This window comes from Lemur catta, chromosome 8 (genome assembly GCF_020740605.2).
Source record: "Lemur catta isolate mLemCat1 chromosome 8, mLemCat1.pri, whole genome shotgun sequence".
Lineage (NCBI taxonomy): Eukaryota > Metazoa > Chordata > Mammalia > Primates > Lemuridae > Lemur > Lemur catta.
The window spans coordinates 53,574,208-53,590,514 of record NC_059135.1 but is presented as its reverse complement, the minus strand read 5'-3'; the positions used below and the strand labels follow the sequence as shown (position 1 = coordinate 53,590,514).

The following is a 16,307-nucleotide window of genomic DNA, read 5'->3' as shown; positions in this document are numbered from 1 at the left end:
AACCCCAAAACCAAAGAACAAAGTGAAAGGCATGCCATAAATATCAAAACATTGCTTGGTAGTAGTCCAAAAGGTTTCATTTGTCCCCAAATTTCTAAACAACCATCAGCATGTAATTTGATTTCTGGCAACATGAAACTGAACAACTTCTAGGCATAACATTGGTGTGACCATCTACAAGAGACAGGCCCTTAGACGTCCCCACCCACACTCCAGCCAGGGAAGGCTGGGCACGCCGGCAACCACCCAAGTCCCCCCTGCCCTGGGACCCTGGCCCCACTCCGAACCCTCAGCTCTGCTCGGGCCCCTGCTCCCCGTTCTTAACTGTGTGTTTTTTCCATCCGGCAGGTGATGGAAGCCCAGACAGGCCCAAGGTTCAAGGCCAGGGACTTCAGTTTGTCATCCCCTCAGACCCATGGTCACTTTGTGACCACTGCCGCCCTCGCTCCCTGCCTCCAGCCAGGCCCGCACCGCCTCCCCATTCCCTCCCGCACGTCCTCGCTTGAAGGAGAAGCTGTCCTCGATTCCACGCGTGGAGCCCCCGTAGTGTGTCCGTCCCAAGCCTTCGTAGCCCCCTCCCCCCCGCCAGCCCTTTTTAAAGGGGAGACGGCAAAGGTGAGCAAGAACCCGCCTGCAAGTTTTGACAGCTGCTGAGGAAGACGAATGGGTTTCTAAGGAAACAGAGAGGCAGCAGCCATTTTAGTGGCATTTGCTGTATGAAAAATATATAGACGCCGACATCCCCCTCCCCACACACGCGGTGCCGCCTGCCCTCCCGCCCGGAGCTCGAGGTGAGGGTGGGGCCCGGCCTCCGGGGCACGCAGCGGCCACCTGCCGCAGGTGGCCGGCCACCCGGGGTCGCCACCTCCCCCGACCCGGCGGGCGGGACCGCGGGACTCCCCACCCCTGGCGCCGCAGTGCAGCGGCGGGCGGGAGGCTCGGCCCTCGCGGCGCCCGCGTCCCGCCCCCCGGGGCCGCTCCTGCGCCCGCCCCCGCCCGGCCGGCCGCGGGAGCCCGCTGGGAGGGCGGGCAGGCGCGGGCGCGCCGGTGGCGAGGCGGGCCCGGAGGAGCGGGGTCCGCGCGGCGGAGCGGCGGGGGCGGAGGCAGAGCGAGCGCCGAAGGTCGCCGCAGCCGGGGACACCGCGCGCCGCTGCCCAACATGGTCGCTGCGCACGCTGCCCATTCTTCCTCCTCCGCCGAGTGGATCGCCTGCCTGGATAAGAGGTATCCCGGACGGTGTCCCCGGGCGGGGGCCGGGCTCCGCGGCGCGGCCGCTGTCCCCACAGCGTTGCGGTGGGCACGGCCGCCCGGAGCCGCAGCCCGGGACCAGGGCGCAGCGCGGCGGGGCTGCGGGGGGCCGGGGTCCCCGAGCCGGGGAGGGGGCTGAGGTTCTCTCTTTCTCGCTGGGTGCCACCTTCAGGGGATTATTACACGTGGCGGAGGAAAGGCAGCGCAGTGGGGGGAGAGGCTGCACTCCTGGGTGGGGGGTTATTTTTCTCTGGGCGTCACGGGACAGAAGAATAGATACAAACCGTCGTCCGGCTATTCAGACTACTAGGGGTATATGCAATTTAAGTTTTAAGGAGGGGTGGGGGGACAGGCAGGTGCAGGGTAACATTCTTTTTCTTTTTTTTGTTCCCGAAAGCAAAGTGTGAGGGACTCAGTGGAGCTGTCAACTCCCTTGCTGAAATTCACAGCTCTCTGCCCCCGCAGTCGCTCGCTCAAGGTCTGTTAGGAAGGTCACGAGGGAGGCTGCTTTCGTCTTAATACCTGCTTCTCAGGAAAAGACCGTTACTCTAAAAAAATTAAAACCATAAAGCATTTAAGTCCCGACGACAGCTCTCTCTCTCTCTCTAAGGAGGATGCTGTGTGTAACAGCGAACTGCAGTTGTTACCAGGCTCTGACAGCATAATTTTCTGTTTGTCCAGATTGCAGGTTTAGCAGTAAACATTACACAGTGTGTTAGCAATTATAGTTTATTACCCTGATTAAAAGGTGATGCATCTGAACTTTTAAGAACTGAGCAAGAAATCTTGCAGAGTGAACTGCCTCTGAATTTCAGAGTTTGATAAGGAAGGGCAATGATTCACGTCTTGCAGCTATGGGCATGACATCTCTATTTGCATTTGTGTGAGATATTTTGTGCTCTGCCATATTGAAAATTTTTCAATTAACAGATTCGTAACCAGATCAAACTTGAAAATCCTAAGTGTGGCATGCTGTGCATACTCTTATTATAGGCCTTTGTTGAAAATTATTAAGTAATTTGAGAAAAGCTAAATGTAGCTCATTTGAATAACTTAATATATCTGAGAAACAATTTTAACTTTCAATTACCACACAGTAGCAAGATTTTTTGGCAGGCAGTGCCCTATTTATGTCTAAAATGATATATACTAATATTAGAAGAGTTGCATGTAATAAATAGAGAATTGAAGTGATGGTTAAATCATACAGAATTATGTAGAGGAAAACTGAGCATATTTAAGTATAGAGCCTGCTAATGTGATAAGTAATCTAAATTTAATAGTTTAGGAAAGATAAATTATAAAAGAAGAGAATCAAGATCTTGCACTTAACCTATAAATAGTGCTTCCTCATGAGTGAAATTTTGAGTTAATAGATAGCATTTCTATTTGTAGAAATGCATGGCATGCCATTTTTTTGAACAGTCAGTAATTCGCTAGAAACCTTTAGTCAGGGGGAAATACAGCAAAATCATATAGTAATACTAACACAAGTGGGACATAGTTGACTCTCTCTTTTCATAATGTGTATCTGCCCAAATGATTTTATTTGAAATGGATTTTTAGAGCATCATGGCACTATTTAATGCCACCATTCATAATAGGAAAAATATTTACTAGGAAGAAGACAACACCAACCCCCCATAAATACTGAGCCTAGCATCAGAAGAATACAAGTGAGTGGACAGATCAATAAGTTAAGGGTTTTTAGGTCCAGAGCTGTTACCGGTTCTGATATTGGACATGTCACTTTTACTTCCTTGAGTGTCTGAAAAATGAGGGATGAGTGGACCAATGGAAGAAGGAAAAAAAGGTGAAAGTGGTTTGAAAATTGTGAAGTGCCATGTAGACATTTTATTTTGTGGTGTTAAGAGAACCTTGCATGTTCTGCAGTGTTGATGCCAGAATTCATTCCTATGAAGAACAGTTTAGGAGCTGCAATCACACTGTAAGAGGGCTTTGGAGGACTTGTTTTAAAGTTGCATTTTTACTTAGATTGTTTATTTTTTAATTTTTAGAGACAGGGTCTTGCTCTGTCACCCAAGCTGGAGTACAGTGGCACGATCATAGCTCACTGTAACCTCTAACTCCTGGACTCAAGGGATCCTCCTGCCTCAGCCTCTTGAGCAACTGGGACTACATGCACATGCCTCCTTGCCCAGCTAATTTTTAAATGCTGTGTTGGCCAGGCTGCTCTCAACCTCTTGGCCTGAAGCAATCCTCCAGCCTTGGCCTCCCAAAGTGCTGAGATTACAGGCATGAGCCACCACACCTGGTCCATCTGTTTATTTTTTAAGAGAGTACTGATGGAAGTTGGCTAGAGAAGCCCCCTGAAATCCCTCCTATATGTGCATACGGCCCTCAATATTCCTGAGAAATGCTGTCTAGATACTCTATTCCAGGCACTATGCTAGGGCACTGGGGATGCAACAGAAAATGGGAGTTGCTTATCGGCTTGGAGGGTGGGCGTTGGTGGTGGGACAGCTACATAAACAACTAACCACAGTGCAATGGTAAGTGCTTCACTGGAGATGTATAATTTGGAAATGAGTTGTTAGGTCTGTCAGAGATGCTTCACACAGGTTTCCTGCGTGGACCTCAGAGGCTGAGGGAAGTTTTACCAAGCAGAGGGAGCAACTTGAGCAAAGATGTAGATACGGCGTATGAATACGCTGATTTCCCAACTGTGAGTTCTTCTTGTGACCAATTCTAGAATATAGGAATGTATGCTCTATTTTTATAAAACTTTTTGTTATGGATGTACAAAAAGGAAGGAATGGTACGATGAACTCCTATGGGTTAATTTGGGAATATGATGCTGGACCTTTTAACTGGGAACATAACATAACTGGGAAATGTAGTTCAAATATATGCATTATTCGTGTCAACTATTGCGAATGGCTAGGAAGAGAGGGTCCCAGAGAATGGAAATACAAAGAGGAGTTAAAAGAGAAAGTTTGCAGGAGTAAAGAAGTATGCAGTTAAAGTCGAAGTGAAATAAGTAAACAAGAACAAAAAAAGCAAAGAAAAGAAAATAGAGCCTTAGAAGTGTTTGTTAGGTGTGCCTAGAAATTTATCATAGACAAGACAATACTGTATAAACTTGTATGTGGGGAAGGGGGTTGAAAACTTTACAGATATGTGGATTAGTTTAAAGAAAGAAAATATAAAGCTTTTTATGTACCAAACCTTCAGGGTCTTGGATTACGGTGTGATCAAGGAGATGAGAATGTACAAATACTAATTTTAAACTCAAAATCAGAAAGACATTGAATGTTTGGATGGATAAACCAACACTGAAAAAAGTCTCAGCAGACATATTGTTAAAGCGAAACAAGCTTACCACTGTCTCATGGATCTTACGAATTTTTTCTGAGCAGGGATGGTAACTAGGAATGAGTTACATAGTTCCCACTATTTGGGATTTAAGTTATGTAAAACAGTATTTTTTTCTTAGTGTCCTGACCATTGTTTAATTTTAGTGAAAATATTTTTCCCATAAAGTTTTGCCACCTATGAACTTAAGAGCCATTTACAGGTCATAGTTCTTGTGGTTAGTAAGGGAATATTATGAAGGGACAGTGACCACACAGTCACATGTGTATAGTGAATCACTGCTGATATGCATCACCATGGAGCAGGAGTTGGCAAACTGTGGCCCGTGGGCCAGATCTGGCAGGTTGCCTATGTATGTCTCCCGAGCTAAGAATGATTTTTATATTCCTGAATGGTTTGAAATAAATCAAAAGAAGAGTACTATTTCATGACCCATGAAATTTGTATGAAAGTCAAATTTCAATGTCCATGAACAAAGTTGTATTGGAACACAGACATGCTCATTTGGCTACATACTGTCTGCGGCTGCTTTTCCAATACGGTGGTGGAGTTGAGAAGCTGCAAGGGACACTGTGTGGCTCACAGGGTTTAAAATATTTACTGTGTGCACCTTTACAGAGAAAATTTGCCATCCTTTGCTACAGATGAAATAGTCTAAGTGATTGACAGTGAAACCACTGGAGATGAAAGAAATGGTCTTCATTTGTAAAGGAGTTCACAGTGCTTGGTTTCTTGTTCTTTAATTAGAAGTGTAGGTTGGAGGGAGGTCCTCAGTTGACTGGCTTATTTGAGGAACACTGGCTATCACAGGACAAAGCAGAAGATAAAGTTAATATGATAGGCCTGTGTAGAAAAGGTGGTGATCTTTCAAAAGCAGCTGAGGAATTTTTTAAAGTATTCACATTTCATTTTATAAATACCTCATAGACAGTTTCTCTGCATCTGACTTGCCCCCAAATAGATGTTATGTTAGCTATTTTGATGTGGTTGAATGAGAGCGAAAGAAATCAAGGAACAAATTTGTTAAAAACCAAAATGCTTTGTAGCACACATGGTGAGAGAAGATGACTCAGATATCAAAGAAGCATCAGACATGGTTCCACCCTTGAGGAATACAGAAGATCAAAGAAGCACACAGAGCAGAAGGGTGTCCTTGCAGGAGGCTGGTGTTTACCAGGCAGGTCCCAAGGGATGACATTACCCTGGTAAATTCTCTGGGGCTCAAGGCTGGTCTTGCAATCTTGGAATCTTGACTTGTCAGCACATCAAGAATTAATACATCTTCCAGGGACAGATACACAGGTACCAGACTCTCAGGGACTGTAAAACCCAGAAAGACCATGTATTAATTTGACAATAAGATTTGTCACATCAGAGAAGTGAACACTCCTTTGGCCAATGTGTTCTTTCTCTGAGTAAGCTGTATGGGAAATCCAATTATTCTCAGAAGTCCATTTTGTGCATTTACAATGAGAAGCCAAGCTGTCAGGAGGTCAGGACATTTATATCTTCTGGCCTGTACAAGAGTACATTCTCTTCCTAGACTGACAAAGCCCAGGAATTGACTTATAATCAGAAGGTGATTCTGGGAATCCTGCAGCCAGTACAGCTGCCACCTCTTGCAGTTAGCTGGCCTTTCTATATGCCCCACAGCACACTCTGCCCAACACCGTGACAACACAAGTCTGACTCCATCATGGGTGCCTGCTTACTTCTCTTTTCGCGTCACTTGGTTTAGCCCCCATGTTTTATTCATGCACCCTTCCCAGGGATGGGGTGGCCTCTGCAACCTTGTAGGCAGGGCCTCACACCAGCTGCCTTTGCCAGGGAAGGGCTTGGACTGGGCACTGTCAACACCTGCCTCTGCTGCTCCTGCTAACGTGAATTCTTTTCCTGCTAACATGAATACTTTCAAAACAATGACATTGCACAGCTCTATTCTAATCTATCATTTTTTAAAAAACCCTTTATGACAGAAAAATTCAAAATATACAAAAAGAAGATGGTATGATTCTCTTGTACCACCCCCTCCCCTGCTCCAATAATCATCAACTCACAGCCGATCTTGTTTTATGGATGCCCCCAATCACCCCCACGGCCCCAGAGTTATTTTGAAGTAAATACCACACATGGTATTGTTTCATTTGTAAATCTTTCGGTATATATTTCTAAAAGGTAAGGACTTATTATAAAGAAAAAAATACCGTTATCACCCATTAAACAATTTGATTAGTTCCCTCATATAATCAAATGGTCAATCAATTCTAAATGTCCCCATTTATCTCATAACTTTCTTTTCGTGATTTGTTTGTATCAGGATCCAAATAAGTTGTATTTAGTTGACATGTCTCTAGGTCTGGGTTCTCCCTTTCAGTCTCTTTTTTTCTTCCTTGTAATAAATTTGTTGAGGAAACTGGCATATATTTTGCAGTCTGAATTTTCATTCTACCTCTATGGGCTTTTTAAATATGTCTCTTTGCCCCCTGTATTTCCTGTAAGTTGGTATTTGGGTCTAGAGCTTGATTGGATCAGATTTGATTTTTTGGCAAGAATACTTCACAGAAGTCTTATATGTAATAGTTCCATCACAAGACATACAATGTCAAGTGATCTCTTTTTATGATATTAGCAATATATTGTTTTTAAAGTTTAATGCTTGGCAATTATCTATTTGTAACTTTTTTCAGGACATCTCTTGTGGCCCCAAACACATGGGAGCACATGACATACACATGCAGAGCAATTAGAGGATAACACAACCTAATGTGTAATCAGGCTTAAATTCTCTGGTGCAGGTTTTGCTTCCCCTAGGATTTTAGGAAAGGAAAATTTAGCCAGACCTAGACCCCATCAGACTGGGGGCACATGTGGGATTGGCGTGCCCAAGACCAGCCGTTCTGTAGAAAGGGGCTGGTCCACACGCCCTTGGCCCTGCCGCCTGGTGTGCTGCACACAGCCTGGGAGCCTAGAAGAGCCTTCAGAGGAAAAGTATGCTCAGCAAAGCAAACTCAGCCTCCTTGTCTCAGCTGGGGTTCTCCCAAATGGATCTCTGGCTCCTGCAATGAGGGTGGGACTGGCAGATCCTTTTTGTTGGAATTTCCCATGAGTTTATAAGAGTTCATAGCCCTTCCACAGGCAGCTAGTTTTTCTTCGGTCAGATTTAAATCCACCTTCCTGCATCCCAAACAGTGGCAGTGAAGAGTCAGTTTTCCCTCCAGTACTTTCAGCTCACAAATGAGGGAGGGGGAGAGGAGAGACCACCTTAGGAGTACTGAGAGCCTGAGGAAAGAGAAAGAGGATGGAAATAACTGGGTGGGGAGGCTGACAGAGAAAGACCCAGCCGAAGGTTTGAAGAAAACAATCTGGCTGACTGGAGCGGAGGTGGAACCGTGCTCAGCCGTGTTGACTCAGCTGCATCCCTGTGCACCTGCTTGCTCCCCTGCCTGAAACGAAGAACAAAATGCTGCCACTACTGTCTTTCTGCTCTTTCTTGGAGCACTCATCCATTTCCTTTGCTTTGACTATACAAATTACTTAAACTCTGTTTCCTTGGCTTATCTTCTAGGCCAGATGCATTTTTGTTTCTCCATTGGATATTTCCACATGAATATCCCGTTAATATTTTGTGGCAGACAAAATTTTCCTTCACCCATCTCTGCTTTAGAGGATAGAGAAACAAAACACTGACTTTCCCAATCTCCCTTGAGGCTAGGTGTTCATGTGACACTGTTCTGGCCAAAGAGACATAGCAGAAGTCTACTGGAGGCTTCCAGAAAAGCTTTTCTTTACTGATGGAAGACACACAGATGTATTTGATATCCCTTTCCTCTCTTCTTTCTGCCTGGAATTACTGCCTGAGGGCTGTGCCTGTGGCAACCATTTTGTAATCCCAGAAGTAAGGTCCAAGAGAAACACAGAGACCCCAGTTGTGACTCTGTTTGGCTGGTGAACCTAGGTAAATAGTTGCCTACCTTCAGATTTTTTCTTTGTGAAGGGAAAAAACCCATATTTCTGTAAACCACCCTTTTTTAGGCTTTCTAGCCATCAAAACTATCTCTAACCTAACAAATAGATACTTGTCCAAAGTTGAGTTAATCATTTTTCTTTTTCCCTGCCTCCAACTTAATCATTTTTAACTCTCCTCCCCATTAGTTTCTTCTTGTTACTTTCTTTCCTATTTTTAGGAAAAAATTTATTAATGATATTATTATTTTCTCATTCCCAAAACCTTAAAGTTACCTGTGTTCTACCTTTCCTATGTCTTTTCACATCTAAGCAGTCATCAATTCTTCTCTTGTCCTGTCTATTCTACTGCTTTGCTTCAGGGACTTTTAAAATATTTTTTATTTATTTTTTATTATTTCAAAATAGTATAGCGGTACAAGTGTTTTTGGTTACATGGATTGCTATTGTTATGCTTGAGGCAGGGCTGTAAGTATGTGTCTATCACCCAGGTAGTGTTCATTGTACCCATTAGTAGGTTTTCTCCCATCCCATCCTCCCCTTTCCCCGCTACTTGATTTCCACTGAGTTTTACTTCCCTCTGTGCACATGTGTGCTCATTGGTTAGTTCCAATTTAATAGTGAGTATATGTGGTGTTTGTTTTTCCATTCTTTAGATATTTCACTTAGGATAATGGTCTCCAGTTCCATCCACATTGTTGCAAAAGGCCTTAATTCATCCTTCTCCGTGGCTGAGTAGTATTCAATAGCATACATATACCACATTTTGTTAATCCACTCAGGAGTTGATGAAAACTTGGGCTGATTCCACATCTTTGCAATTGTGAATTGTGCTGCCATAAACATTCGAGTGCAGGTGTCTTTTTGATAAAATGACTTCTTTTCCTTTGGGAAGATACCCAGTAGTGGGATTGCTGGATTAAATGACAGGTTTACTTTTAGTTCTTTAGGAAATCTACGGGCCAGGCACAGTGGCTCGTGCCTGTAGTCCTAGCACTCTGGGAGGCTGAGGAAGGAAGATTGCTTGAGCTCAGGAGTTTCAGACCAGCCCGAGCAAGAGTGAGACCCTGTCTCTACTAAAAATAGAAAAATTAGCCAGGCATTGCAGTGCATACTTCTAAGTCTCAGCCACTTGGAGACTGAGGCAGGAGGATGACTTGAGCCCAGGAGGTTGAGGTTGCAGTGAACTATTATGATGCCACTGCACTCTACTTGGGGCGACAGAGTGAGACTGTCTCAAAAAAAAAAAAAAAAGAAAAGAAAAGAAAACTGAACCCCTCTCCTCACTCCTCTTCCTTCAAAAAGAATAAAAAAAGAGAAAAAAGAAGAAAAAAAGAAATCTCCATTCTGTTTTTCGTAGAGGTTGTACTAATTTGCAGTTCCACCAGCAGTACCTTTCAGGCCTTTATCATCTGGATCTCTTCATTGTTTCCTGCTTCCAATCTGGGAAACATCATATATTCAAATCAGCTTTGTTTTAGATCAGCCAGACCTGGATTCAAATTCTGTCGCCTTCACCCCCTAGCTATGTGATCTTGGCGAAGTTATTAATCTTTCTGAACCTCTGATTCCAGATCTTCAAATGAGACTGAGAATACCTACAGTCATGGCTGTGCTGGGGTTTGTGGGCTATTGCAAGCATAGTTTCATGGTCATCCCTAAGTAGAGAGAGAATATAGTGGGAGAGTCAAGCATTTGGGAGTTAGACTGTATATGTTCAGATCCCAGTTTCAATTATATTAATGGTGTAACTTTGGGCAAGTTATCCAGTTCTAGTAGTTACTTTGTGGATTCCCCAGGATTTTCCTTGTAGACAATCTTGTTATTTGTGAATACTGGCAGTTTTACTTATTCTTTCTGATCTTTATGACCTTTATTATTTATTTTTCTTGCTTTATTGATTTGGCCAGGAATTTCAGGACAGGGTTGAATAGAAGAGGTGAGAATTATCATCCTTGTTTGTTTCTGATCTTATAGGAAAGAGTTTACTATTTTCTATTTTGCCATGATGTTAGTTGTAAGTCTTGTGTGTGTGTGTGTTTAGCAAATTCCCTTCTCTGAAACCATTGAGATTATTATATGATTTTTTATTTCTCTTTTATTCTATAAATATAGTGAATTTACATTGATTTTCTTCCTTCCTTCCTTCCTTCCTTCCTTCCTTCCTTCCTTCCTTCCTTCCTTCCTTCCTTCCTTCCTTTCTTTCTTTCTTTCTTTCTTTCTTTCTTTTTTCTTCCTTCCTTCTTTCTTTCTTTCTTTCTTTCCTTCCTTTTCTTTCTTTTTTAGACAGAGTCTCACTCTCTTGCCTGGGCTAGAGTGCCGGGGCATCAGCCTAGCTCACAGCAACCTCAAACTCCTGGGCTCAAGCAATCCTCCTGCCTCAGCCTCTCGGGTAGCTCGGACTACAGGCACGTGCCACCATGCCTGGCTAATTTTTTCTATTTTTAGTTGTTTGGCTAATTTCTTTCTATTTTTAGTAGAGACGGGGTCTTGCTCTTGCTCAGGCTGGTCTTGAACTCCTGAGCTCAAGCAATCCTCCTGCCTTGGCCTCCCAGAGTGCTAGGATTACAGGCGTGAGCCACCGCGCCTGGCCTAAATTGATTTTCATATGTTAAACCAATCTTATTTTCCTGGAATAGATACCACTTTGTCAAGATGCATTATAATTTTTAGGTATTGCTGTGTTTAACTTACTAATATTTTATTGATGATATTTTCATATCTATTTATGAGGGATATTAGCTTGTAACTTTCTTTCCTTATAATGTGTTTTCAGATTTTAGTATGAGGATTATTCCGGTTCATCAAATGAATCAAGACATAGTTCCTTTAAAAATTTTTTCTTTTCTCTATTCCTAAAAGAACTTGTCTGATATTGATTCTTTTAAAAATTTTTTGTAGATATCATCTGGACCAGGAGTTTTCTATATGAAAGCTTTTTGATGACAAATTCAATCTCTTTAATAGAGAACTGTTCGTATTTTCTATTTCTTTTTGTGTCAGTTTTGATAAGTTGTTTCAAAGAGTTTGTCCATTTCATCTAAGGTATCAAATTTATTGGCATAGAGTTGTTCATGGTTTTCTCTTACTATCTGTTAATGTCTGTGGAATATGTAGTGATGTTCCCTCCTTTGTATCTCATATTAGTAATTTGTGTCTCTTCTCTTTTTTCTTAATCATTCTTACCAGGAACTTCTCAATTTTGTTAACATTTTCAAAAAACCAACTTTTAGCTAATTTACTCTATTGTTTAAAGAATTAATTGATTTTTGCTCATTTTTTTCCCTTGTATTCTCTTTACTTTGGGTTTAACTCACTCTTCTTTTTTTGGCTTCTTAAAGTAGAAACTTAGGTAATTAGTTTTAACCTTTCTTATTTACTAATATAAGCACCTAAGCTATAATTTCTCATGGCAACACAAAGAAGCAAGCAAAGGTATTTCATTATTCAGTGTTTACAAACTAACCTTATTTCTGCTGGAGAAGAACAATTAAACAAGCTGATACTGGGACCTATTGACCCCCCCCCCCCAGCCTCAAAAAGAAGATACTTTGCAATGTGATGATCGATATCCTCAACAACATCCCAGCAGTCAATTCAGCAATGGATTTCATAGGGCTCTTTCAATCCAGTGTACTGCTAAAGGGACATTAAGGAAGAGTAATTCTCCTAGGGTGCTAGTGTAATATATAGTTTTCTGGTGGTCTGACTTAATCCAAGCATAGATTTTAGGATATTTTAGAAATAGTTGGATTAATTCTCTTTCAGGAAAATCTCTATAAATATTGTTTTTCACATCTGAGCCATTGATCATTATTAAAATTGGGTTGCAGTGACTTTGAAGTAGTATTTTCTAATAGATATCTGGAATGCTGCTATTCTGTGTTGTTGGTTAGGTGAGGAGTAATAAGACTTTGGAGTCAGCCAAACTGGGGGGAAATGAGATTCTTGTTTGGCTATCTTTTGATATGCCTTAAGGGTGGTCCATTTCTTCTCTCTGAGGATGAGGGAACAAGGGTGTGTTCTCAAAAAGGAATATTGGTGCCACTCTAACAAATAGACAGATAGGGTCAAGAACCCACAAGTAATGCCACAGAGCATGGCCCCTATAATTGTAGTTATGGAAACCAAAGAACATATGTTAATGGCACTGAAGTAATCTTAAAATGCTTAGCTGTAGTGATATGATTTTCTAAAAACTCTTTCCTTGGATAAAATTAATTATAAAATGTAAGTATATCAAACATGATGACTTGCTCTATAGAAATATTATCTCTTTCTTTTTTTGATTAAATGGAGAAATAATTTTAAGACCTTTGGAAAAGGCTTAGTAGTTCAGATGTTGGAAACAAATAGAAAAGGCCTTTGATGGGAAGCAGACATTACTCACAATTTAATAATCTGATTCTTGACATTATGTGACATTTCAATGCTATTTAAAACCCAAATGAAGACGTTAATGTCTTCCCTGGTATTTGATCAGCTTTATTCTTCTAGTTACTGATTTTTCCATTTTACTGAGGTATAACTGACAAATAAAAATTATGTATATTTAAGAGGAAGAGTAATTCTCCTAGGGTGGTAGGACTTGGTGCTTTGATATATGTGTACATTGTGAAATAATTGTCACAATTAAGCTAATTAACATATTCATCATCTCTTGCTGCTATTAATACCTTTTGTGTGTATGTGTGTAGTGGGAACACTTAAGATCTACCCTCCTAGCAATTTCAAGTATACAATACAGTATTGTTAACTATATTCACATTGCTGTGCATTAGAGCTGCAGAATTTATTCATCCAGCATAACTGAAACTTTGTACCCCTTGACCAACATCTCCCCATTTCCTCCTCCCTCAGCCCCTGGCAACCACCATTCTATCTCTGCTTCTATGAGTTTGACTATTTTAGATTTTACATACAGGTAAGATCACGTAGTCTTTGTTTTTCTGTGCCTGGCTTATTTCACTTAGCATAATGTCCTCCAAATTCATCCATGTTGTTACCAATGTCAGGGTTTCCTTCATTTTTAAGACTAAATAATATTCCATTGTGTGTGTGTGTGTGCGTGTGTGTGTCTGTGTGTGTGACATTTTCTTTATCCATTCATCTGTCAGCAGACATTTAGGTTGTTTCTATATCTTGGTTATTGCGAATAAAGCTGCAGTGAACATAGGAATGCAGATAATCTCTTCAAGATACTTGTTTCATTTCCCTTGGATATATACCCAGAAGTAAGATTGCTAGATCATAAGGTAGTTCTATTTTGTTTTTTGAGACAGAGTCTTGCTCTGTCATCCTGAGTAGAGTATGGTGGTGTCATTTTAGTTCACTGCAACCTCAAACTCCTGGGCTAAAACAATCCTCCTGCCTCAGCCTCCTGAGTAGCTGGGACTGCAGGTATCTGCCACCACACTCAGCTAATTTTTCTATATTCTATAGACATGGGGTCTCACTGCTCAGGCTGGTCTTGAACTCCTGACCTCAAGTGATTCTCCAGCTTCAGCCTCCCAGAGTGCTAGGATTACAGGCATGAGCCACTGTGCCCAGCTGGTAGTTCTATTTTTAATTTCGAGAAACCTCTATAGTTTGTCTTCTGTAATGGCTGTACCAATTTACATTCTTACCAGCAGTGCACAAGGGCTTTTTTCCTCCATGTCCTCACTGACAACTTATTTTTTATTTTTTGTCTTTTTGATAATACCATTCCAACCATTGCAAGGTTATATGTCTTCTTTGGGAAAATATCTATTCAAGTCCTTTGTCCATTTTGTTAAATTTTTTTTTTTTTTCTGTTGAGTTGTATGAGTTCCTTATGTATTTTGGATATTGACCCCTTATCAGATATAGAGTTTGCATATATTTTCATTTTGTATGTTAATTTTCACTCTGTTGATTGTTTACTATGCAGTCAGTCACTGGCTATTTATTGAACATGTTACAGACAAAGCTGGGTTCTTGAATCTTATGTGTTTTCTTTATCAACTCTTGAAACACGCTTGGGATATGAGGTAGTTCTATCTTCAGTGCCCCTTCCCACACCTTTTGCCACTCCTCTACTGCTGCCTCCTCCCTGCCTCATACTCTCTTCCACCTTCCCTAGCCCAAATGTGTTGTAGGAAAAGCATCTGATCTTAGTCATCTGCTTTCTTACTGCTCATTCGTGCATTCCTTGGGAGGTTTTATTCTCTGCTTACCATTTGCTGAGCATGTGTTAGTGAGAAAAGCTAACAAGGCCTCTGACTTCATGAATCGAAGTACAAGTTGGGAAGGCATTCAGTCAGCCAGTCTTCAAAAAAGTATTTGTTTATTGAGTACCTAGTATGCACCAGATACTGTTCCAGGTGGTAAGGAATACAATGGTGAACAAAACAGGTGAGCCTTTTAGAGGTTCATTTTAGACTTCAACATTAAATAGGTTATGGATGGCAAAGCAATAAATACTAGGAAGTCAAAGGTAAGAGAATGGGGGCAGAGGAACAGACAATAAACAAGTAGAGACAAAACTGTATTGCTCTGTAGACAGAAAACCAATGAAGGAAGATAAAGCAGAGAAAGGGGAAGAGGCTGAGGGGCAGGGGTATTTTAGAGAGGGTGGTGAGAGAAGTCTTTGCAGAAGTAATAATTGATCAAAGACCTTGAATGGACCCAGAGGTCGCCCAGTTTGAATGTAAGTCAGTGCAATCCAGGCTTTACTAAATGATGTTATAAAGACACAGTGTGTGCGCATTTGATTCCAGATGCTGACGCTTGCAGCATGGTGGTATGATCTGATGGACTTTAAGTGTTCATATGAGCCAGTTGAGTTTTGTCAATGATGAATTTGTCTGGTGTCTCTGTGGGATCAGTGGTCTCTTAGGCCTTTCAGGCAAATGTGCTAGAGTGAGAAAATGGTCCTGAATACTTAGAAATCCCAACAATTTCTCCTTTGTAGGATTTGTTTGCTGTCTTAAATAACTTTTCTATCATTATTCCACCATCTGCCTTTTGATGATATTTTTTGTATTGAAGTCTTATCATATTTTCTTCATCGACTAATTAAGGAATGTAGCAATATGTTTTAAATTTTTTTCATGTCAAAAATTGAAGGCAACTTGCAAATAGTAAATCTCTGTTACGATGTTAGGGCACCACGTGTACATCAGACTTGTAAATATGCCCTGATGGTATGTGAAGATCTAAGTTGTAGAGTTAGAGCTATCTAGTGAGCAGCTGGGTTGTACATTTTATTTACCTAAAATAATGTAAAAATTTAGACCAGGAGTCCCTGTTTAATAACTTAGATCATCAGAGCATAAATCAGGGAGCTCTCTATTGGTACAAAAAAGTGCAGTAACAGAGAATACCATGGGAACTATATAATAAGGTAGTTTCATGTGTAAGACATAGCCAAACTAAGGCTGGATGTGGTGGCTCACACCTGTAATCCTAGCATTCTGAGAGGCCTAGGCAAGAGGATCGCTTGAGCTCAGGAGTTCAAGACCAGCCTGAGCAAGAGTGAGACTCTGTCTCTACTAAAAATAGAAAAATTAACCAGGCGTCATGGTGTATGCCTGTAGTCCCAGCTACTTGGGAGGCTGATGCAGGAGGATCACTTGAGCCCAGGAGTTTGAGGTTGCAGTGAGCTATGATGACACCACTGCACTCTACCTGGGGCAAGAGAGGGAGACTCTGTCTCAAAAAAAAAAAAAAAAAAAAAAGACATAACCAAACTTAGATGCCCAACTGGTTGAATGGGAATAGAATGTAATTTTTTTGTG

The 16,307-nt window shown here is 41.6% G+C and overlaps 1 protein-coding gene across 4 annotated transcripts in view; it reads left to right on the top strand.

The window, feature by feature from the left end:
• Positions 1–995: 995 nt before the first annotated feature.
• RAPGEF4 (Rap guanine nucleotide exchange factor 4) overlaps positions 996–16,307 on the top strand; it is a 283,558-nt gene continuing 268,246 nt past the window's right edge. For 3 of the 4 annotated variants that reach the window (XR_006736982.1, XM_045560165.1, XM_045560169.1), the window contains exon 1: positions 1,109–1,224. Coding sequence is in view for 3 of the 4 variants with exons in the window: in XM_045560165.1 (XP_045416121.1) it covers positions 1,160–1,224 (65 nt within the window). In the remaining variant the exon portion in view is untranslated. Of the gene's footprint in view, positions 1,225–16,307 lie in introns of all 4 variants that reach the window. The other variant, XM_045560164.1, reaches the window with a different exon arrangement.